This window comes from Paroedura picta, chromosome 2 (genome assembly GCF_049243985.1).
Source record: "Paroedura picta isolate Pp20150507F chromosome 2, Ppicta_v3.0, whole genome shotgun sequence".
Lineage (NCBI taxonomy): Eukaryota > Metazoa > Chordata > Lepidosauria > Squamata > Gekkonidae > Paroedura > Paroedura picta.
In genome coordinates, this window is record NC_135370.1 from 125721184 (window position 1) to 125746244 (window position 25061).

Sequence of the window (25061 nt, forward strand, 5' to 3'; positions counted from 1 at the left end):
AATTGAGCAACTTCTTCAGTATGTATGGCAGAGTCATTCTACCAAAATAAACACAGAGAATATAATAGAAATATCAAGAGAAATTGGCTATTGTTAGGGAAGATGCCAATTCTTTTCATGCTCTAATCAACCATTTGGAAGTCTTTTATACTGAAGAATATCATTTGTTTCTGTTGAGCAAATGTCTTGGTATGTCTTCATCTCCATTCATTTGTACTAAATTGGTGTTTTATATATTTTCATGCCCCTGAGGCCCAGGTATTTTCCTTTCAGCCTACCTCCCTGTTGATTTCATTATGCCCATTTCTTCCTCTGTTATTTTATTTTTTGAATTAATATGTGTTAGCAAAAGCAGTGCTGAGGTTGACTATTCACTATTTATGTTTGATATTTCATTATCAAAAGTAATATGGATTGATAGTAAATTTGAAGTTTTAAGAAAAGGTTGGTAATTGCAATATATATCCATTTTAGTTGGAAGTGAAAGAATTCCCACAAAATATTAAAGGTAAACAGAATAATAGAATCATAGAGTTGGAAGGGGCCATACAGGCCATCTAGTCCAGCCCCCTGCTCAACGCAGGATCAGCCCAAAACATTCCAAAGCATCTAAGAAGAAGAGTTACTACCCAAAGTAGTCTTAAAACGGTTTACATTCACCTTACCTTTCTCTCCCCACAACAGACACCCTTGAGGTGGGTGAGGCTGAGAGAGCTCTGTGATTGACCCAAGATTACCCAGCTGGCTGCATGTGGAGGAGTGGGAAACAAGCCCAGCTCTCCAGATTAGAAGCCTTAATAAGCTTCTTAACCACTACACCAGGCTGGCTCAGACAGACAAAGGATCAAATAATTATGATGGAGAAAAATTAAGGAAATTAGCATAATTTACTTGACTAGCCATACTTGGATAGTGAGATTTATAAAAAATAAACAAATAAATAAATAAATACCTTTCTATAAACTGCCTGGATCCAATTTAATCCACTGTTTCATAATTAAAGATGCTTCCTCTGTAAAAAAAAAAATAAGGAAGACACAACCATCAGTTATACTAGAAATAAGAATTAGTGTCTTAAACTTATGTGCTATGTTTCTTTGGGAATGAACATAAAAGCCAGATAGACCAGACAAGATAGTTGAGTCTGCTGCAAACAAAGATGCTTTGAGGATCTGAACTTTCCTTTATTTGTGGGTAATAACTCTAGTAAGGTTTCACAGTGCCATTGGACTCAAACTTGGTTCTGCCGCTTCAGACCAGTATGGCTACCCACTTGAATTAATTCAATGTTTCATTACTTGAATATCTAACAAAGATCAAGGTGTTGACCTGCAGTTGAAAGTCAGTACTTACTTTATGTAAATTTCTATTTGTAAACACTTAATGAATAATCTTAGATACTGAAATACTAATGATAATATTTTCACCAGCTTTTTACATAATTATTTTTTTTTCTTATATTTATATATACTTCCCTCTCTTGAGGTCTGGGCAATTTACATAGAACATGGGAGAACATGGGAATAGTACAGTATAATTCAGTAATAACATCAGGTAAAACAACAGTAGTAACAGTGGTTTCAGTAACATTCCAATAACTAGTGGTAACAACATCAACATATTAACTATGATTCCATAAGTTGGTTGGTTGGTTCAGAATTCGGTTAATGGGGTGGGGTTCTGGGGGTCCAGTAGATGTTGTTGGTTCAGTTGACCTCAGCTAGGTGGGGGCCAGGACAGAGAAACTCTGACTCTGGTTGAGATCAGATGTACTTCTTTGGAACCAGTTGGAAGTGGCGGAGTGTAGGGCTTTTGGGGGGTATAGACAGCAAAGTGGTCCCTCAGGTACACTGGGCCCAGACCACGTATGGCCTTAAATGTGATTACCAAGACCATAAGTCTGATCCAGAATTCAACTGGTAGACAGTGCGGTTGTTGTAGAGTGGGCTAGATGTGGGACCTCTATGGTGTTTCTGTGAGGACCCTGGCTGCTGCATTCTGAACCAGCTGTAGTTTCCAGATCAAGGTTAAGGGTAGGCCTGTATAGAGCGAGTTGCAGAAGTCCAGTGTAGAGGTGACCATTGATCACTGTGGCTAGGTGTTCTGGGGCCAACCATATTTATATTTTATATGTATTTAATTAAGAGAAGATTGTTTTCTGTAACTACTGATATATCACTAGTGACAATCAATCTGATTTAGATTAAGCATTCTCAATCTGAATTAGATACAGCATGTAGCAACATTTTAAATTGGATTTGAACATGTAGCATTGTTTATAATATTTTGTACTTTCAAAATTTGATTTATCACCTAGAAGATATTATCATATAGCCAACCAAACACAAATGGCACATAATAAATCACAGATAAATTTCTAATTAAAAGCTTTCTAAATAGATTGGGAGTGCCTTGTTGACTATTGCCAGAAGAACTGTAAGGTAGGGGAGTGGAAAACCAATATTCCAGGCTGTCTTGGATATAGATGTCTGGATTTTGAGAGATTTTATTATTCAGCATGGTTTTAGAGGAATCTACTGAATCTATTTTCATTTTTAGATTCCAGATTCCATCATATCTCGTGGTGTTCAAGTGCTTCCACGAGACACAGCCTCACTCAGCACTACCCCGTCTGAATCTCCTCGTGCCCAGGCCACCTCTCGCCTCTCCACTGCTTCCTGCCCAACACCAAAAGTAAGTAAGCAGCCCAGCCAGCACTCACAGTGGGGGGAGGGATGCAATCTGTAATTTATAAATGCTTTCTGCTGATCAAATTTCGATTGCATGCAAGATTATCATACTAAAAGTGATAAATGAGTAAAAGATAGCTTGTACACCCAAGCACTAGTGTGATACAAGGAACAATGTATGAAAGGTGTTGTATTAAATGTTATAGAATAAGTACTGAAATCCTACCTATATTTACTAAAACTTCTTATGTCTGAAGGTGCTTGTTTGTTCTCTATTTCTATACCAATCATGTGTATGAGAATATGGACCCTAGCAGTGCTTTGTTTACCTAGAGAAGTGCAGGTAAGCCTGCTTCTGAATAATAGAGGTAGACTAATAGTATGCTTTTCACAAAAGTGCCTGAAGCTCACTAACACTTTTTCCTTCTGTATGGTATGAATATATTTAAAAGACTTCCAAGCCAAACAGTTTTGCTCAAACCTGGATACTTGCTGCCTCTTATTTGGAAACTCTAAATTGTATAGAAAGAAAGTTTTAATGCCAACCTTTGAGAATATTAGTCAGTAGCTTAGATATTTCACAGTGATTTTACTTATTCATATGTTCCAACGTGTTTCTTATAAAACTCAATATATAGCACATTTGTAGCAAAATTGGGCAAGTAGCAAGGCCAGTAAAATTATTACTTTCTGCAAATGAATTATTTCTTTGATTTAAGTTAACATTTGTTTTTATTTCTCAGACATAATTATTATTCCCATGGTTAACAGAGCAAATGGCTAACAACTTTCCTCTCATCAAATTCTAGTTCTTAAAATGATTACATACATATTATGGATAATTTAGTGCTTTTTTTTCATATGACTGAGCACTCTATTTAAATTATTGACATTTTAGCATGTATTAGGACTAGAGCAGACAAGAGATGCTGCTGAGTAGTATAAAATTAGCTTAATAAAAAGCCCCTTGAATCATGGGCAATGCAGTCCTAAGGGACACCCACACCATAGTGGCCAGATGCTGGTATACTCATAGCTGCTAGCCTCCTCCGTAGAGGGTTTTGGAGGGGCGATGAAGCAGGAGAAAGAGCAAGAAGTCATCATCTGCAACAACCACACCTTCACATGTGGCTTATGCTGTCCCCATATGAACACAATGCTGGCTTGATTGTGGGATGTGACATTGCCAGGGCAACACCTGGTGTCATGTAAAGGGAATGGAGAAGCAAGTGTGGATTCCCTGCCCTAATGTACCTATCACCACATGGTTGTCCCTTTGGATCAAGCCTCCAGATATGAAATAGTTGTCAGAGTTCTGCGTTGAGACATATTAGTTCACACATTAAGGATTTTTTCTTCCTAGTAGTCCTTAGTGACCCCTTGGTGCTTTTCCCACAACCAAAGTGCCATGCTACTTGTGCTAAGTCTGTGTGGCAAGGAGTTCCAAGTCCCATATCACATGCCCTACATACTGAGTTCCGGAGCCACCCGGCCAGAGTTTTTGTAGGTGGGGAGCGGGGGGTACTGGGTCCTTAAGAGGGGAATTGGCAACCACAAGGGAGGAAAATGATTTTACAAAATATTTAATTATTTATTAAGATTTTAAGATGATTGGTTATGGCTGTAGTCAGCATCCTGTGTTCTTCTCGGCATTTTGGGTGAGGCCATGCTAGACAGGGGCAGTGAAGTTTTTGACTTTCATAGGCAGCTATGGGTGACACTGATTTTTGCTAACATAACTTTCTGCCACTGATGAAGGTCACTTCTAGGCTCACTGCCTCACATCACACACCCCTGCTTGCCTACTTCCTCACCACTGCAGGGAACCTATACCACTAGCTGGCCAAAGACTGGCTGCTACAGGGCTTCAGTGGCAGCTGAGAGCAGTAGACTAGTTCTGGGAAATTGCACCAGAATAACTCTATGCCAGTATAATGGATTGAGCTGTAGATTATAGTCAAAAATATTTCTTATAGTCAAATATTTTTCTTACCCAAATAATTTGAGGCATATGTCAGGATATTACTATTCAAAGCCAAGATAAGTTAGACTATAGGCTCTGTGCCTTAATTTCTCTTGGTAGAAGCCCCTTATAAGGAAACACACATATTTTTTATGATGAATTTAATATTACTCTTTATTTGGTATATTTGACCATACTGGTGGTTTGAAATATTGTACTGTCGTATAGCTACCTGCAGAGAAAGGTATCTAAAGGAGAAAATATGTGAGGCTAAAGCAAAATGCTTTTATGGCTAGTTTACTTGACCTAAAATAGAACAGAATATTGTTTTCATGGGATTAAAATTATACTAAGAAGTCAGTACACGAATACTAAGTATTACTCCCTTGCAATCAAGAACAATAAATTTATTTGTACAAATCTAATTTTGGGCCAGATGTATTTCAGTCTAGGTTATAGTCTCATTCATTTTAGTCCTGGTAACTGCTACACATATTCTAGTGCGCACCCTGAAATGGATGTAACTATGGATGTGATGTCTATAGTTCTACCCCAGGGAGCGCACCAGAAGAGGCTGGGGCAGCTGTGCAGCTGTGTGGCAGGCAGCCGGCTAGGGCAACACGGGCCATCATGGGAGAGGCTAGGCCATCAACGCGCTGCCTGAGAAGGCCTGGGCAGTTGTGGAGTGACATGGCAGCCGCCCATCCCACCAACACCCCTGCCCAAGGTGCGGTGGCCAGTCAGCCCTGCGCTCCCACAAAAGTGAGGAGGGGGTGAGATGGGAGGGATGAAGGAGTCTGGGCCGGGGGCAGATGGGAGGGTGGAAGGAGTCTGGGTGAGAGAGGTGGGGAAAAGGAGGGTTTCTAGTGGGGGGAAGTAGAAGGGGGAGGGAGTCTGTGTCTGTGTCTGAGGGAGGGGGAAGGACCAGGAGGAGGTCAGGTAAGCAAGAGGTACGGGGGGCAAGTGCAGGGGGGAATGGGGTAGAGGAGTTTTGTGTGAGAGAGTGAGAGGAAGGGGGGAACAAGGAACCCCTGAGCAGATATGTGTTGGGCTGTCACTAATTTTTTTTAAGTGCTGTTTCAAACAGCTGGGAGAATCAGGGGATGGGTATTTGTCTCCCATTGTGATTGGGAATGAAGAGGAAACACGCAACTTTTGATGCAAAAAGACTCATGTATCATGGTTGCGAACCATAATTGAGTTGAGATAAGGTCTTCCTCTGTTTCTTGTTGAAGACTGTTGAATAAGCAGTCAAATGTAGCTGTATTATTGTTTGTAGATTACTGATTTAAAGCAAGGAATACTTTCTAGATCAATAAGTCTATATGTGTCAGTGTCTTCTCTTCACTCATAGCTAATAAGAGATGTTTCAGTGGATGCTTAATTATACCAGAATTAATTAGACCTAGATTTTTTTAAAGCTTTATTCACCTTTTTATTGCTAAACGTTTGATACTTCTAGCAAACATAGGATGAGATTTTAATCCTTTGCAAAGCTTTAGAAGTTTATACTAATAGCCTGCCTCTTCCAATAGCTGAACTAATGTATTCTGTGATGCATACTTTAATACCACCAGATGTACTGAAGGTATACTAACATAAGATTCTAGGCTATGTTAATATAATGCAGAGAGACTATGTAATCGTCGCATGCCATACCTAGGTAGCGATAAGATAATTATGGATGGTTTGTAGTAATTATAATAAATTTCTCTTTCTTATTTTAGTTCTCAGTCTTTATTTACTGTATTCATTGCTCATTTTAGTTTTTGGTTGAGGCACTTAATGGCTCTTTGGGAGAAAAGCAAAGTACAAATATTTTAAAGAAACAAATATATAGAAATATAGTGTGAACTATGGTGTGAATGCATACAGTCAGCTGCACTCCTTATTATGGAAGCCACTTTTTCCAGCAGCCATCATCCAAGAATTTATTGATTGTCACTGCTGACTATATTTACATGCAGTTTAATACAGGTATATCTACCTTCAGTTCCATACCAGGTATTATTAGGAAAGTTTTATAAAGAAAAGAAAAACATCTTGCTTGTACATCTAAGAAGAGATCACTATGTCTGGACCAGATGGAACAGGTTGAAATTAAATTCCAGGGTCTTCTTTAAATTAAGTTTATTTGGTCATTTGAGTCATTTAATTAATATTTATAAAAGGACTAAAAGCAGTAAAGTTAACAGAAATAAAAAATTGGTAAGATTAAAACATCACGAATGAATGCAAGATTACTATGTGTGATATCAAACAGATATCAAAATTATTAATATATTATTTACCATTAAAGATACTAGAAATGATATAGAGAGGGAAATAAAACAATAACTGCAGAAATAGGAGATCAAATTGTTCACTCCAGTAATCAAAATTAAATAATATTTATCCATATTTTGCTATCCTTCAGAAATTCTTGCTAGTCTTATTCTAATGAAGATATTTTAAAAATTACTATCAAATTATTTATTATATTTATATATCGCCTTCCCCGAAAGCTCAGGGCGGGTCACATGAGACAGAAACAATATAGATAACTCAGTTTTAAAATAATGCAGCGATAAAGGCAAGCAACATAGTAGAACAATACAATAATATGGAGAATATTAAATTAACTCATACTGTTAGTCCAGTGGATTGGGCGGAACTGCAGTTGGTGTTATAGGAGGGAGGCTTAGGGGGGAGGGTCCATGGGAAGTCATAGTTCAGGTTGACATCAACCAAATGCCTGACCCTGCGGAACTATTCAAGCTAATTAGAGGTGGTTGGAACTTTATCACTTAACAGAAATCTTACTAGGGTGTTGCTATTATATGAGGGTAGAGAGGTATGTTTAACATAATATTATAGCAGAGGGAGAATTAGACAGTCCCTGATACTACTAAATAATGATCAAGATAAAACTATGTCTGAATTTGGTTAGTATTACAAGGGCATAAACATGATTCAGATGGTTGTCTGTGGAACCTGCCCTCCAAAAGAGCTGAAGGAAATGCAATAAAACGTGCTCTAGAAAATGCCCAACAGTATTTTGTTATCGAAATATTTGATAAACTAGTAATCAAGCCCGCTGTACTTCCAATACAGCGGGCGCTAGCGGGGCAGCGCGCAGCCGGTGAGTCGGCAGGCTGCCATGTCCAAAATGCTGGCGGCCTGACGCGTGGGAGGCGCTTTGCGCCTCCCAACGCGTCAGGCCGCTGGCAAGGGAGCAACTGCGAGCTACACTGCATGTGGCTCACAATTGCTCCCTTTGCGGCGGGGCGGCAATCGGAGAGGTTTCACGCCTGCCAATTGGTCCCGCCGATCATCTGTCCGGAGGAAGGGGCCAATCGGCACCCTTCCTCATCCTGGACAGAGCCCACCCTAACTCCTCCCCCAAGCCCTTACGGCTTTATTTAGTCTGCTGCGCCGTGGGCGGGGGTTAAGATATGGAGCTGGAGTATTTCCTATCCAGCTTTTCAAAGTATTGCAAAATTTGGGAAGATCCACCATTTCATCCTGATATTCAGTGTGAAGAAGACATTACTCTACAACGACCTTGGCAGGTATAAATCCAAATTCTATTAGTTGTTCTGGGTAGAGACCCAAGGTACAGATTTTTTCGATAACTTAGGTATTCCAAGGGAACTGAGGAAACTGCAAGAAAATTTTAATTAATCCTTTGAGTAGAGATTAGTTTTCAGCTAATAATAGAAGGTTATCAACCAAACATGGGTTTCCACCTTTGATAGGCCAAATTTTTGACATATAATGGGATTTGATATATTTTATATAACACTCTCAGGAATCTTGATTAGACACTCTCAAAAACCGCAGAGTTCCTATATGGGCTAAATTGCACATCATACACGAGCAGTGTTAGTAACTTTGCAGAGCACAATTTAAGGGCCATTGGAACAAATTTGCCCCTTTATTATGAAAGAATCTAAGTATGGTTAAGGCACTTTTTTGTGTGTAGCCTGCAGCCAATTGACTATGGGCATGTTGATTGCTGTTATATTTGAAGTTCTCTCACAAATATCTAAAACTGGGTGAATTTCACGACCATCAATATACCAATGATAATACCTAAAACTGTTATTAAAATACATTATTTTGCTTTTGTCATAATTAATTCTTAGTTGTTGTTCTTGACATTGCCAACTAAAAATAAGGAGAGCGCATTTCAGACCAGTTTTGTCTGTGAAAAAATCACAGCGATATCACCATACTTAACGATTGATATTTTCCTGGAATCTATCTTGGGGGCATATACATTCTGGAGGTGTTTGATCAAGTAATCAACATCAATATTGAATAAGGAGGCTAAGATATATCCCTGTCTTGTGCATTTCTGGGTATTTACTGGTTCCGTTAAGGTGCCCTCATTATTGAATCTCACTTGCCACTTGGTCTTCTCATGTAACACAGCCTTCAGGTGTAACAACCTTTTGTCGATGGAAGTATTGGCCAACTTAGGTCATAAGTGGTTTCTAGAAATGGTGTCAAACACAGCTTTTAAATATATAAAGGCTGCATATAAAGAAAACATAGGGGCTCCATATCTGCTTGGGTTGCGAACTCCAGCTTGGTAAATTCTTGGAAATTTTAGGCATGGAGCCAGAATAGGGTGGAGTTTGGGAAGAGAGAAACTTGGATAAGTGGTAACACATTCAGAGATGTCAAGTCAAATGTCAGCTCCTCTACCTCTTCTCCTTTATGTGAGGTTGTTAAATAAAATTCAAAATTTATGGTGGCATTAGCAATTCTAGGAGACTTCATGCTTTGCGAGAGGTGGTAAAAAGTAAGATTGATAAGAGGGGAGAATTTAACTAGAAATCTCGACCAGAGGTTAGCAGAAGGGAGAAAGTTTTTTAGTTATTTTACCATCATGTTATAGACGCTGGGGAATTGTCTTAGGACTATTGTTGTGCATATATGAGGTTTTATAGTTTGGATTATATTGTTTTATGTTATGTTTTATTGTGAACCACTGCAAGCCAGCTTGCTGGGAGCAGCAGTATAAAATTCCATAAATAAATAAAATAAAATGCTAGTCCTTAAGGTGTCACAAGATTTCCTGTTTTTGTTGCCAAAGAGTAATACAACTAGCCTAATTGTAGTGCTTTTGATTTTAAAAATATTATAAATATATGTATCTACACTGTTCCAGATGCTCACATTTACAGAGACTGTGTGATAATTGGTTCAAACTGTTCAGCAGCAGAGTGTATTTTCACATATCCATCTAACCACTCATAACAGGATTTCTTTTGCATAGTCTCAGTTAGGGGGATGCATTTGATCTATCCAAGCTTAAAAAAATACCTGGAAAATTGTACTAATAGGAAGTACACACAGTTCTGAGGATGAAACATCTCTATCTGTCTTCAGCAATAAATTTGACATTTTGTATTTCCTCATTTAGCTAAATATTGCAATCACAACCCCAGTAGGCCCAAGTCAGTGAGAAAATGTCAGTGGTGCCCACACTATCTTCCATAAAAACAAAACAGACCCTCAGTTACATGAGACTTCCTTCCCTTTTCTAAATGTGCAAATAATGTTGCTCGTAAAGTGACCATCAGAGACAAGAATGGAAAAGACTTGACTGACCAAACCAACATCAAGGATCGATGGCGACAATATGCCTCAGTCACCAGCCAAAAACACCCGACACGAATTGAAACTGCCTATACTGGAAGAAGAAGTGATCTGGGCTCTGAAACAGCTCCCAAATAATAAGGCTCCTGGCATAGATAACATTCCAGTGGAACTACTCAGATCTGTTCCACCAGCAGCAATCACAGCATTATGCTGGGAAACTGGCACATGGCTAATAGACTGGAAAAGGTCTGTTTTTATCATATTTTTAAAGAAAGGTGATTCTCACATCTGCTCAAACTGTCAAACTATAGCCATGATCTCCCACGCAAATAAAATCTTATTGAAGATCATTTAGACCTGTCTCAAATCAGCCATTGATGCTTAGCTACCAGATGTCCAGGCTGGTTTTCAACATGGTCGTGGCACCTGAGACCACATTGCAGATTTTTCAAAACACATGAATATCAAAAGGCCATTTATCAATACTTTATTGATTATTCTAAAGCGTTTGACTGTGTTGATCACAAGAAGCAATGGAATGCCTTGCGTGAATTGGGAGTGTCATCCCACTTAACCCACCTCATCAGTTCACTGTACACCAACCAGGAGGCCACAGTACAAACAATATACGGAGACACTGATTGGTTCAAGGTCAGCCAAGGAGTGAGACTAGGGTGTAATTTATCACCCTTTCTACTTAACCTTTATGCAGAGGTAATTATGCGGCAGTTTAATCTGGAAGAAATCTATGATCCGAGTAAAAACACTCTTTGCTGAATTGGAGCGTGATCTGAAGAACCTGATAAAGGGACTAAAAGAAGAAAGTGAAAAGCTGTGACTAAACCTAAATATATATAAAAAAAAAGATCATGACAACTTCTGGCAGTAGCACCAAAGTCACGATTGACAACAAGAACATAGAATGTATTTATGATTTCATCTTTCTTGGCTCTATGATCAGTCAAAGTGGTGGATGCAGCCGTGAAATCAAACGGTGAATAACACTGGGCCGGAACACAATGTTAGGCATGAACCTAATGTGGAAGAGTAAGGATATCAGCCTTAATACAAAGTGCTGACTAGTAAACACCGTTGTCTTCCCCACAACAACCTATGGATGCTAAAGCTGGACCCTGAAGAAGTAAGACAGGAGGAGAATAGATGCTTTCGAATTGTGGTGTTGGGGACAAATGCTGTGAATACCATGGACAGCCAAAGTTACCAACAAGATAAATTTGGACTAGATGGCCTGTGTGGCCCCTTCCAACTCTATGATTCTATGAAGATAGTTTTAGAGAGAAGCAAACTAACTATGTCATTAGAAGGCAAGATATTACGGCTATAACTCACTTACTTTGGACACATCATGCGATCAAACTCACTAGAAAAATCATTAATGCTCGGCATGTTCAGCAGAAACAGGAAACGTGGTCGCCAAAGGATCCTGTGGCTCAACACAATCAAAGCTGATGAGAGACTAAAAGAAGGCTAATCTCTGTCAACACCAGAACCACATGGAAGAACAGAACACAATTTTGTTTCAGTAGAGTCTATGATGTCTACTGGTCAAATTCTGCTTCTCATTTACCTTCTAGTCTAATCATAGAATCATACAATAATAGTGTTAGAAGGCACCTCATGGGTCATCTAGTCCAACCCTTTGCACTATGAAGGACATTCACATCCTAATCGCTCATCTATTGTAACCTGCCACCCCTTTGCCTTCACAGAATTAGCCTCTCCATCAGATGGCTATCCAGCCTCTGTTTAAAAATTTCCAAAGATGGAGAACCCACCACCTCCCTAGGAAGCCTGTTCCACTGAGAAACCGCTCTGTCAGGAACTTCTTCCAGATGTTTAGGTGGAATTTCTTTTGAATTAATTTCATCCCAATCATTCTGGTCTGTCCCTCTGGGGCAAGAGAGAACAATTCTGCTCCATCCTCCATATGGCACCCTTTTAAATACTTGAAGATGGTTACCAGATCCCCTCTCAGTCGTCTCCCCTCTAAGCTAAACAGACCAAGCTCCCCCAACCTTTCTTCATATGTCTTGGTCTCCAAACCCCTCACCATCTTTGTTGCCCTCCTCTGGACATGTTCCAGTTTGTCAACATCCCTCTTCAACTGGGGTGCCCAAAACTCAACACAGTACTCCAAGTGAAGCTGACCAGAGCAGAGTAAAGCAGTACTATCAACTCCTGTGATCTGGACATGTTACTCCGTTCGATACAGCCCAAAATGCCATTTGCCTTTTTAGCCACTGAGTCACACTGCTGACTCAAGTTCAATGTATGGTCTACTAAGACTCCTAGATCCTTTTCGCACATACTACTGTCAAGACAAGTCTCCCCCATCTTATATTGGTGTATTTGTTTTTTCCTACCTAAATGCAGAACTTTACATTTGTCCCTATTGAACATTTTATTCAGTTTAGCCCACTTCTCGAGTCTATCAAGATCATCCTGTATTCTGTTGCTGTTTTCAGTTGTGTTTGCTACCCCTGCCAGTTTAGTATCATCTGCAAATTTAATAAGTATCCCCTCTAATCCCTCATCCAAATCATTTATAAATATGTTGAACAACACAGGCCCCAGGACAGATCCTTGGGGTACTCCACTTGTCACTCTTTTTCAAGAAGATGCTGAACCATTAACAAGTACCCTCTGGGTACGATTTGTCAACCAGTTATTGATCCACCTGACAGAATTAGGATCCATACCGCATTTTACCAACTTGTCAACAAGAATATCATGTGGAACCTTATCAAAAGCTTTACTGAAATCCAGATAAACTATGTCCATGGCATTCCCCTGATCCAGCAAAGTACTCACTTTCTCGGAAAAAAAGATAAGGTTGGCCTGTCATGACTTGTTCTTGCAAAACCCATGCTGAGTCTTAGAAATCACAGCTCTCAGTTCCAGCTGCTCAAGAACCGAGTGTTTGATTATTTGTTCCAAAGTTTTGCCAGCTACAGATGTCAAGCCGACGGGTCGATAATTACCTGGATCCTCCTTTTTCCCTTTCTTAAAGATGGGGACAACATTTGCCCGCCTCCAATCGTCTGGCACCTCACCTGTTCTCCAAGAAGTATCAGAAATAATGGACAGAGGTTCAGAGATGACATAGAATCATAGAATCATAGAGTTGGAAGGGGCCATACAGGCCATCTAGTCCAACCCCCTGCTCAACGCAGGATCAGCCCTAAGCATCCTAAAGCAAGTTCTGCAAGTTCTTTTAGTACCCTTGGATCTAGTTCATCTCGCCCAAAATACTTTGTTTCATTTAAAGAAATAGGCGTTTGTGGACTGTTCCAACAGTGATCCTAGGCCACCATTCCCATCCCCCATGTTGTGTTACATTTTTGCCACATTGATCACTATTTCCCTCACAAGAGAATAATCTGAACACCGCCCGCGGCGCCGTGAGCATCGCGGACTAAATAATTCAGTAAGCCCTTTAGGGGCGGGATGAGGAAGGGTCCGGATTGGACCCTTCCCCCGGACAGACAATTGGAGGGACCAATAGGCACGCGCGAAGCGCCTGCCGATTGGTCCCTGCGATTTCCAGCCCCGAGCAAATGCGAGGCGCGCACAGCGCGCCTCATAGTTGCTCCTTGGCCGGCGGCCCAGCACACTGGGAGGCGCGAAGTGCCTCCCCGCACTGCGGCCTGCCAACTGCCGATGACACAATCACTTCACACACACACCCCCGGCGCAGCCAGCAACAAGACGGCGGAAATACTAGCTTTGCCACCGCCACCCCAACGGAGCAACCCACAAGCCACCGCCGCCGCCAGCTGTGGCCTGCCCCACAACCCACAAGCGACCCAGGACCTGCAAACAGGTAGGCACCGCCCTCATGGCGCCCTGCTAGTGCCCGCTGCATTTTGACTGCAGCGGGATTATTTACTAGTAATCTAATAATTTATCAGAAATCCTAGTAGTGCAAGTTCTAATTATATGATTGTGGTAGTTCTTCCAGAGTAGCACCATTTCCACCTCTTCTCCTTGGTTCAGAGTTTTTCACATAGTCAATAATTTAAAGGAACAGAGGAAACAAAATTCTAGAGTGTTCTAACATAAATAACGGGCAGTTTTCATGAGCACTGCTTAGACAAGGTATTGGGTTCTTAGTGCAGGCTGCAATGCATCGCTAAGTATAAGAAATTGGGCAAATCTTCAAGGATTCTGCATTCCAGGTAAGCAACCTTTCTTTGTTTTTTCTTGCATCTAACTCAGGCTTTCTCAACCAGGGTTTCATGAAACTCCAGGGTATTGCAGTGGTCCTGGGTTTTGCCAATTGGATCATAATTAATTAATTAAAAAATTATTGGGTGATATGACCCTATATGGTCATGTCAATCCCCCTCCCAAAATGGCCAGTGATACCCCTGCAGGGGGCGGAAAGTTGCACATGATAGTGATTACAGTCCAGAGAGGTAAGTACTCTCGTTTTATTTTAACTGCATGAGGGGACAGAGAGGCACAGGCCTGCTCTGCTCTGCCCTGCCCCTGTTTCTGGTGGGGGGTGGGGCGATAGAGCAGCATAAGCTTGCCCCTTCCCTGTTTCTGCAGGCTCCCTTTGATAAAGAAGGGCAAAGTGGCAGATAGTCCAGACTCTGTTCATAAATTATGTGGAAATATTTCACTTCCTTTGCTGTGGGAGTGTCTTAGTAATGTCACATCCAGCGGGAGTATCTAGGTAATGTAACTTCTGGTGATGTGACTTCTGAGGGTGTGTCAGAAGGGAGGCCTGCTGACATCACTTCCAGGGTTTCTTGAAGCCTGGGTGTCATGGGTTTCTTATTTGTTATGGATGAAAAACATTGGTTAAATAACTGGAAGCAAAGAGTAGCAATAAATGGACACTTGTAACGGAGGGAAAAAAAGCAGTAGGAACTCACAAGGATTAGTTTGGGATCAGCCCTCTGTTCTTAAGTGATTCGGAACTGAATATGAGTAATACAGTGGTCAGGATAGCAGATAACACAAAATTATTCAGGAGGGTGAAAGCCAAGACTGCTTATGAAGAGCTCCAGTAGGATCTCTACAGAATGGGCGAGTGTGCAAGAGAGTGGCAAATTAAGTTCAATGTAGGTAAATAAGGTGATCCACACTGAAACAAAAAAAAATTCAAGTATATGCTTATGGAATCAGAACTTGCTGACACCTTGGAGTCATAATAGATAGCTAAAGGAAAGTGTCAACCTAGTGTACTACAGCAGCTTTTTCACAATCAGCACCCCCTAGGCCGACATCGCCTGGGGTCATCTATTGAGGATATAGACTAGGAGCAGAAGAGTGGAGGCTCCATGCGAGAGAATAGGATATTGTTTTATTACCACTATTGACTGTGCTGTCTATACCAATATGTACTGCCCCCAATTGCATTGGAGTTTTTTTATGGTTTTTTATATTTTTATTATTGTAAATTGCCACAAGCTGGCCTGGCCAAGAGTGGCAGTCCCATCGCAGGACGGTGGGATAGCAGCATGCCTCTATCCTATGGGATAGTAATGCCCTGTTCAGCTTTACAGCACTGTGAAGCCATATGGGGCATTTTGTGTCCCTGCAGGCCCCAGCCGGGTCTCTGCTAACTGCCATGGCAAAACAGGGAGCATGGAAGAATCGAGCAGGACTCTTACATTCTTAAGATAACATAGAGGGGAGGAGAATGATTCTCCACTGGAGAGAAAGATGGAATATAAATCAAGTAAATAAATATAGCTGAATATGGGGGGCAGATAAACGGTAGGACAGTGGGTGGTTTGGGTGGGTGGGCAGAATAAAATAGGGGAAAGTTACCAGGAGGAATGAAAGAAAACATTTTGGGGATTAGCATTTTTCCCCAAGCAAGTCCTTGTAGACTCCCCACCAGTATACAACTGTGTCTGGCCCAGGCATTATCAGCATACCTCTTGTCCATAGTTTTCCCAGGTAAGTGCTTCCAGAATTAGGGAAAGCTGAAGATGGGGGGGGGCATGTCAAGGAACGCTGACTGGGGGTAGGAAGGAAGGAAACACAGAAAGGGGCGATGCTATGGGGTTTTAATAAAGGAAAAGTGGAAACAGTGTGAGAGACATAAATGAGGCACCCTTGCAGGTCCTTGCGATCCTCCACTTGCATTTTCTGTATTTACAGTGCAGCTGTATGTTTTATCTTGATAATTAATACAGAATATATTAGGACTTCATGAAATAGAATTAGTAACTTGGGAGAAGAAATATATTTCTATCTGTTTAAACTTCTATTCATGTTCATTCTTTTCTTGTAGTTAAGTTTGTTTTTTAATTTTCATTATTATTATGTAGTCCTTTGTACTGTGGTATCTTCTGTGTTGTTGTTGTTATTGGATTTCTAACCCACCGCTCCCCTGAGGCTTGCGGCGGGTAACAACATGTAAAAACCCCATAAAACCCCTAATATATAAAACACCTAAAAACAATCCCCAACCCACCCCCCAACCCACCCCACCTGATGGCGCCGGAACTATCTGGGAAACCAGGAGTCACTGCTGATGTAGGGGGAGGGGGCGATCTAAAAAGGGGAGGCACCGGCCTCAACCATAAGCCTGGCGGAAGAGCTCCGTTTTGCAGGGCCTGCGGAAGGATGGCAAATCCCGCAGATCCAAATTCTATTATGTTACCAACTTCTGTTGTCTCGCCTATGGTTTTGCCAATTTCATGTTTCTGTCTAGGGTACCTTACAAGCCTGGTGTCTAAATAAAAACTTGTTAGTGTTTATGATGCCTCAAAACTCCTATTTATTTTTCACTTCTGTATTTCTCATTTTCTCATCTACCTTGTACTCTCTGCATTCCAGTGATTTTCAATCATATCATTTGCTTAACATTCCAGTTTTACAAATGAGGAATTAAGGCACAGAGTAATTAAACAACGTGCTTAATGTTATTGAAGAAATCCAGGATATACTCAAATTACTTGATGCTTTTAAAGAATAAAACTTCAGCATCTGAATTAACTACTTATTACTGTCAGCAAGCAAAACATCTGCTGGTCTGATTATCCTGTTGATCAGTTGAGTCTTCTGCAAATATTAATTTGTTTAAAATGAACAACCTTTATGTACTACTGGCATTACCATTTGTGATCTAGCCCATTTAAGTGGGAACCTTTCTTCTTTTTTCCATAGGTCTAAAATGCTTCACCTGGATTCATGGCATATTTTATACATACAAATATTTGGCCATATAGTATTGTTAATATTTTTCATCAAAATTAAAGTTATATAAATAGAGCATTTGCACAATGGTATATATTTTTCTTCATATACTTTTAAACTATTTCCCAGCAATGTGAAAGCTTACTAAGCAGTAGCAATAGAACAGATTCTTCATTCCTCTTCACAATGCAAGGAAAAGAACAATGCAGCTAGTATAGAAAACAGGACTAAGGTATGTTTTGGCTATTCTTAAAATATTGTTGGTATGGCATTAAAATTTTCTGGTTGGGCAGCAAAATTATTTAACTGGGAAATAAGAACATGGGCTATCCTGATTTTTTTTTTTAAAGAAAATATGGGGTGGTTGTATGTAATTCTTCTAGTTATCCACAATTACCTTTGACAGGTCTGACTTCCATTTGCAGCACCCATGTCTATAATTCTGTGGTTGACACTTCAATGGTAGCTCATAACACAAATTTATGTTACTTGCCAGCCTAAAAAGACACAGACATTTGTCCTCTTTTTTAATAATTCATTCTTCACAAACTAATCCAGACTGTCACAATATATTATAGGATATGTACTCTTAAAAGTATGATTAATGAACATAGCATGCACACTTTACATGAAAAAACTAATTAAAGAACTATTAAGTGAAAGAGTCATGATGTGATCCAGAAACAAGAGTCTGTGTCCTTGTTCCCTAGAAGTGTGTCAGAAAGTCAAACTGATGTCTTGCATGCACTGCTAACTGATTGTGTGGAAATTTTTTTAAGTTCTCTTTTTTCTTTATTCTTCTGTCTTCTTTACCCATCTTCCCCCATTGTAGCAAATTAGACGCCCGGATGAGAGCAAAGGAGTTGCTAGTAGAGTTGGATCCCTCAAAGTAAATATGTTTCTGGCTTTTATTTTGCGAGTTTTCTTCTATAGCCTACACTTTTCATTTGGGGGAGGGGGGGTAAGGCTAAGGGTGGAACTTTTACATTTCTCACCATTTCATTGTTTTTTTTTCTAGTGTTTTTATTGCTGTTGGATCACATTTTGTTTGTTTCTGTGCTACACAAGAGCCACCATAAAGCAACTAGCTGAAGGAAATTTGACAAACTAGCTCTGAATGTTATCATACATAGCTACATACATATATATATATTAAAACATAGCTTTATTAATGTGCCCATAATCTTAGAGCATTAAACACTGCATACAGCAGTAACTGTTATAGCCATGCTGTGTAGGGGAGAGGTCTAGGGCATGACTCGCCAACCTCTTAAACCAACTTAGATGCACTAAATATTTTCATTTCATTTTTTTAAATTGCTTAATTTGCTTAAATTCAAATATTCTGGTTTAAGTGGTTTGCGGATGACATAATGTTCAAACCTGCCACTTTCTTATGTCGATAATTAAATTGTTAATTTTTGTCCATTTTCATAGTTTATTCCTCAAAAATAATCAATGTATAATCATAAAGTAACTATTGAATATATATACTTCGAAAGAGACAAAATAGAAAATGAAAAGTGATATTTTTGTGAGACATGCCATTCATATTAAATAGTAGCCCCTTTCCTCCTTATCAATTTATAGAACTGCTGTATTGTCTTAACAGTGTCAGGCAGCTTTCTGAACTAATGGTCATATTCTATAGTATCTCGTACCATGAGAAAACTTTACTCTTTCTGTGTTCCCACATCCTTTGTTAGATGCCAAATATTTGCTAGGCATGTCTGAAAAATCTAAACTTATTAAATAAAATGTAAGAACATATCTAAACACAGCCTGCGGCGCCGGCGCCGCGGACTAAATAAATGGGTAAGGGGTTCTGGGGCGGGATGTGTCCGTGATGAGGAAGGGTCCGGATTGGACCCTTCCTCTGGACAGACAATCGGAGGGACCAATCGGCAGGCGCTTCGCGCAGCTCGCAGTTGCTCCCGGCCTGACGCGGCGAGAGCCGCAAAGCGCCTCTTGCCGTGTCCGGCCGCCGCTCCCTGCACGGTGGCCTGACGCGGCGAGAGCTGCGAAGCGCCTCTCACTGCGTCAGGCCGTCCCCTCGCAGACCCGCCGCCCCAGCCACCCGACCCAGAGGACCGCCGCCGGGGGACACACTCACCGGTAAGTGCCTAGAGCCCGCTGTATTTCTCATACAGTGGGCTATATTACTAGTCCATTTAATATTTAGCAGCAATAGTGGCCTCTTTTTAATCTTTTGCACTATTTCACTTCAGTTCTTTTATGCACCACATGAGACACTTCGATTTCTTTTCTTCTTCACACTCCTTGCAAATCCTTCTCAATTTTAAAAGACTTTTTTTTTGTATGTGTGCGTGTGTTTTACCTTTATTGCAGGATGCAGGACAAGCCACCCACTTTTCTCTCAATATTACTACACAATAAGCTGCTCTGTGTGAAAATACTGTTGCACTGAGCATAAATGGGGAAGGAAAAGGTTAATTATACACATATTTTTATATTCAAAACCACAACTTGATTTCATAATAGAAAAAGAAGAAAAATGTTTCACCTGTATTTAAGGCAATGATATGTAAAGACATTTACAGCATTCCTCATTGTCTTTCTGTGAGGCTTATTTTTTTTCTTTTGCTTTGTTAGAAGAGGTTATATTTTGTCAGTTCACTAAGGAAAATACTGTGTGCATTCATGGACACAGTTGTTTCAATATGTTATAATAATTTCACTGCACTTTCAAGAAAATTTAACTCTGACTACTGAATATATGTGTTCCACTTAATATTTCTCATAAGGGCTAGGAGGAGGAGCTAGTCTCATGGCATAAGTGCCACTCTGTTTAACATCCACTCTGGGTTGCTGCCCCGCCTGAGTGCCTCCTCCTCCAATCAGCTTGCTTGTCTGTCCAGCACCCAGCCATTCACCTTCTGTCCCCCACCCTTGATCATCCCCTCCTCCTTCTATTTCCTCCAAAGCTCAGAGACTGCAGATCCTTGCTGTGTGAGAGCTGCCCCTGCCGGTGAGTTCCCTTCCCAAGGGCCTCCAGCCTGCAGCCTTTCCAGGTCCTGGGGAGAGAGAGAGTATCCGCAGAGTTCTCCGCCCCCCCAAAAAAATCTAGGACCCATTGTATTCCTGAGTGCAACAGGCTTGGCCCCTAGTGTACATATAATTACCTCAAAATGTGTTCTCTACCACATAAATTTGTTACATTCTTAATAAATGCAGCATTTTGGACTATAAACTCAGTTTACCCAGTGTAATAAAGTATGTTTTAAATCTGGTTGGAATTTAAAATAATTATTTATCATTAAACACTGATACCTTGACCAAAACTCTTATTTCTCTCTACTAAATATTGGAATTTTTTGCTATTAATATCTATTTAAGCATCAAAATGAAATATGAGTGATAGAAATTCCATTAAGACTTTATATTTTCCCATGTTTATAATTTACCCACAGAAACTAGAATATGCTGTACATTCTGCTTCCTACAAATTATATTTGATAGTTAGGAAGCTTGGTTAAAGCCAGTATTGTTAACCAAAATTTACTCATGTTTACATGCTAAAAATAATTGCTGATTTAATCATATAGGTGGTTTTACATGTAACAGATATTTGTGTGGTTAAAAAATGTTGACTATGTGGCAAGGCAGTAAGAAATGTGTTACACTTTGAGATTAATTTTTTTAAAGGAAACAGAACATACAAGAGAATAGGTTGCTTTTTGAATTCATTTTCTGATGTTTACATGTAGCTCCATCGAAAGCTGGAGGAGCTCAGAGATCATCTAGAAGGAAATGTCAAAGGATGCTCTCTCCGAGTAAATGTACGATTTCACTCGGTGATTTATTTTTTAAAAAAACTTCTGCTGGCTGGTAACACCAAATCTGATTGGTTTGTCCTCTCATCCCCATCTCTTTTCCTTTCTCTTTTTTCCACTCTTTTGTTTTCTAGCTGGGGTTTCATTTTAATATACATTAAAATGATTAGAATTTCACAGGTTTTAATCTAAAATATTATCCTGTGTTAATGTAGACCAAATATTGGCTTGTTTGCAGGTTCTCACTTTACTAAAAAAATCCTTTCCAAAATCAGTACTACACAAGAAGCCATTTCTTAATTGCCACATGTTAAACTAGTGCCTAGAGCAGTGGTCCCCAACCATTCCGAGGCTGGGGACCGGCAGGGCATCGGGCTGTGCCCGCACGGACTGGCCGCGCCCGCGCATCGGGCCGCGCCCACGGGCCATGCCCGCACGATGCGCGGCCCGGCCCTGATTCCCTCTCCCCGCCCTCCCGCAGTAAGAAGCTTCCCGGGCCGCAAGCTTGCGACCTGGGAAGTTTTTTACTGCGGGGGGGGCGGGGAGAGGGAGCCGCGGCCCGGCGCCATGGCCTTCTGGGCCGCGGGCCGCAGGTTGGGGACCACTGGCCTAGAGGATTTATTCTAAGGGAATACTATGCCATACCAAGTTTCCCTGGAAATTTGATTCATATTTTTTTTTGCCTTTTCTTTGATTCTGTATTTATAATTTCTAGGATTGCATTCCTAGGGTTACATATTTACAACTTAGAATTGCTCATATGCCATTCCTGATGGCCAAACTACATGTTAAAAGCTGTCAAGTTCTCTCTTTTTTTCCATCTTTTTATTGAAAAGCTATCTCCCTCTATCCCTTTCTTTGTGTGTGGATAAGAACATGTGATCCTTTATGCCGCCTGCAGGGTACTCAACTCTACGGGTGCTAATCTTTTAAAGGTCCCTAGTCCTAGAGAAATACGCCTGGCCTCAACCAAGGCCAGGGCCTTATCAGTCCTGGCCCCGACCTGGTGGGATGAGCTCTCAGAAGAGCCCTGACAGAGCTTTCAAAGTCCCACAAAGCCTGAAAAATGGAGCTCTTCCATGGGGTCTTCATTTGAGGCCACGGTTAAGATCTAGAGGCCCCCGTCAGGCTATGCTGTACCACCAAGTGATCTCCCCTGGAGGTTAGCTGTGAACAGAGGGAAGTTTTTAGCTATCTTCTTTGTTGAAATTATGAGGTTTTTACAGGGGAGGGTTTTAATGGAGTTGAGGACGTAACCTGCCTTGAGTCGTTTGAGAAAGGTGAGCTGAAAATTGAATGAATGAATGAATGAATGAATGAATGAATGAATGAAGTGGAGACTTAAGCAGCTCCTCCTGCCTGTTCCTCCTCTACTCTCAAAGATAGTTGGCATTTAACAACAATAATTTTAAAAGAACTGTTAAGGGGAAAAAACTTGTAACTATCTATAATGTATAGTGGCCATAAATTAGATTTAATTTAGGAAGATCCATTTATTTACTGTAAAGCCACAACTTCTGGAGACCATAGTTTTGAATTAAACTATAGAGAAAGGTGTTAGTTAGGGTTGGGCGCTTTGGTGCCCGAAGTGGCCGGTTTCTCCCGGTGCAGTGAGCAACATGGCACGGGGGGGAAGGGAGGTGCAGGTATTAGTGCGCCGGCAGGCGCAAACACGCAGGCGCAGAGCTCCGCCGGCGCGCTGACCCCCCTCCCCACACACACACAGCATGGTGCTTACTGTGCCAGGAGAGAATGGCCACTTCAGGTGCTGAAACGCCCAACCCTAGTGTTAATCTCTCTAATTTTTGTTATTTTCCGAATTTGGAATGACCCTTGATAACTGCTATTTTTCCTTCTTTGGCAACTTGTATTCTTTGACCATTAACAAATAGCTTCCCTAGAAACGTTTGATGTTGGCAGAACAGTGCAAATGGGAACAGTTGAACCCTAAGTATCTTACATTGTTCTCCTTGTCTCTATTTTTCCCTCACAATAACCCTGTGAGGTAGATTAGGCTGGCAGTATGAGACTGTCTCAAGGTCACCCAGCAATTTTCCATGGCAGAGTAGGGATTTAACCTGAGTTTCCACAGAGGCTAGCCATGCTGGATTTTCCAGTACCTCATTTAATTTTGAGGAAATGTCAAAGATTAAATGTTAATACATGCTGCTACTTCCAAAATAATCACAGTTGTTCCTTAGCCAGCCCTTAAATCCTTAGCAGTATCCAAATCTACTTATAGATTACATTTGTTATTAACCATGGGGCTTTGGATCACAAAGGATCAAATAGAATTAATAATTTCTTACATTTGGAATTCAGACTTGATTTAGAAATCATACATATAAAAATATCAACCTTTGTTTTTTCAAATCTTGAAAAATGGACAACATTAAGATTTGATTCAAACCTACTAGAGATTTGTGTGACTAGTCACTGGATTTATATGTTGTGAATATAGAAGTTCTACCCAAAGTCTCATATCAAATAATTGTCCAGCTCCATTGTTCCCCAAAGAGTATATGAAATAGCAAGTCTAAGGGAGACTTTAAAGGACCAATTAAACCATTATTATTATTATTATTATTATTATTATTATTATTATTATTATTATTATTATTATTATTATTATTATTATTCGATACAATAGTCTTAAAATCCCCCATTAAAACCCCCGTTAAAAGACTATAAAAATACCCAACACGGCGGAAAATACCACTCTCCCCTGCCCGAACAAGGGTATTGGGGGATGGAGGGTGATGATGACTACTTCAAACCCCCCAGGGGGGCAGTGTTGTTCCTTGCCAATCATGGCTGTTTGCTGAATATCAAATATTTCAAAAGCTAGTCATCCAGCCATTCAGTGAAGAGCATGTTACCATTGTATTGATGTAGTGATGTAGCCAGCTTGGTGTAGTGGTTAGGAGCGCGGACTTTTAATCAGGCGAGCTGGGTTTGATTCCACACTCCCAGAAGACAAGATGGACTACAGCTGCCCCAAGTGTAAGCTGGTAAAACTTTTGGAGGAAAAGATTAGGGGATTAGAAAACAAAATTATTACTCTGACCCAAAGTAAGAAAGGGGAGGAGTTCGTAGTCCAGAGCTCTGCAACATGGAATAAAGAGAATAAAGAGAATACAACCAGTCCTGAAGAGGACAAGGAGATTGACCACAATAGGGAGCCTCTGCAGGCAGTTCGGAAAAAGACTGAACGGCGAAGGGCGAGACAGTTCTCGGGGCCTTTGGAGCTCCAGAATAGATTTCAGGCCCTTGCAGAGGAGGTGCAAGGGTCAACAAGGGAAGAGGTCCCAAAACAAACTCTAAGACAAAGGGAAGAGGCCACGGAGACAGAAGGAAATGGAGTTGAGAAGGAAAAAAAAAGGAGAGTACTGGTAATTGGAGACTCCCTGCTAAGAGGAATGGATCGCCACGTGGCTGGGCCCGACCCCCTAACCCGAGAGGTGTGTTGCTTGCCAGGGGCGAAAATTAAAGATGTTTCAGAAAGGCTGCCCAAACTCCTCAAATCTACGGATCGCTACCCATTTGTGATGGTCCATGTGGGAACGAATGACATGTCCCTGAATACCATCGCTCCTATTAAAAAAGACTATCAAGATCTGGGGAGGAAGCTCAAGCAAATGGGGGCACAAGTGGTATTCTCTTCAATCTTGCCTGTCAAGGGAAGAGGAATGAGTCGGAAGAGGAAGATAATGGAGGTGAATCACTGGCTGCGTAGTTGGTGCCGGCAGGAGAGATTTGGTTTCTGGGACCATGGGATAGGCTTTCTTGAGGAAGGCCTACTAGCACCTGATGGACTGCACTTATCAAAACTGGGGAAGA

General features: G+C 40.8%; 1 protein-coding gene across 13 annotated transcripts in view; it reads left to right on the forward strand.

The window, feature by feature from the left end:
• GPHN (gephyrin) overlaps positions 1-25061 on the forward strand; it is a 357972-nt gene that overhangs the window by 254545 nt on the left and 78366 nt on the right. For 9 of the 13 annotated variants that reach the window (XM_077322479.1, XM_077322482.1, XM_077322474.1 and 6 more), the window contains 2 exons: positions 2560-2694; positions 18260-18316. In XM_077322479.1, coding sequence (XP_077178594.1) covers positions 2560-2694; positions 18260-18316 — 192 coding nt within the window. The remainder of the gene's footprint in view (positions 1-2559; positions 2695-18259; positions 18317-25061) is intronic. The other 4 variants (XM_077322484.1, XM_077322478.1, XM_077322485.1 and 1 more) reach the window with 1 other exon arrangement.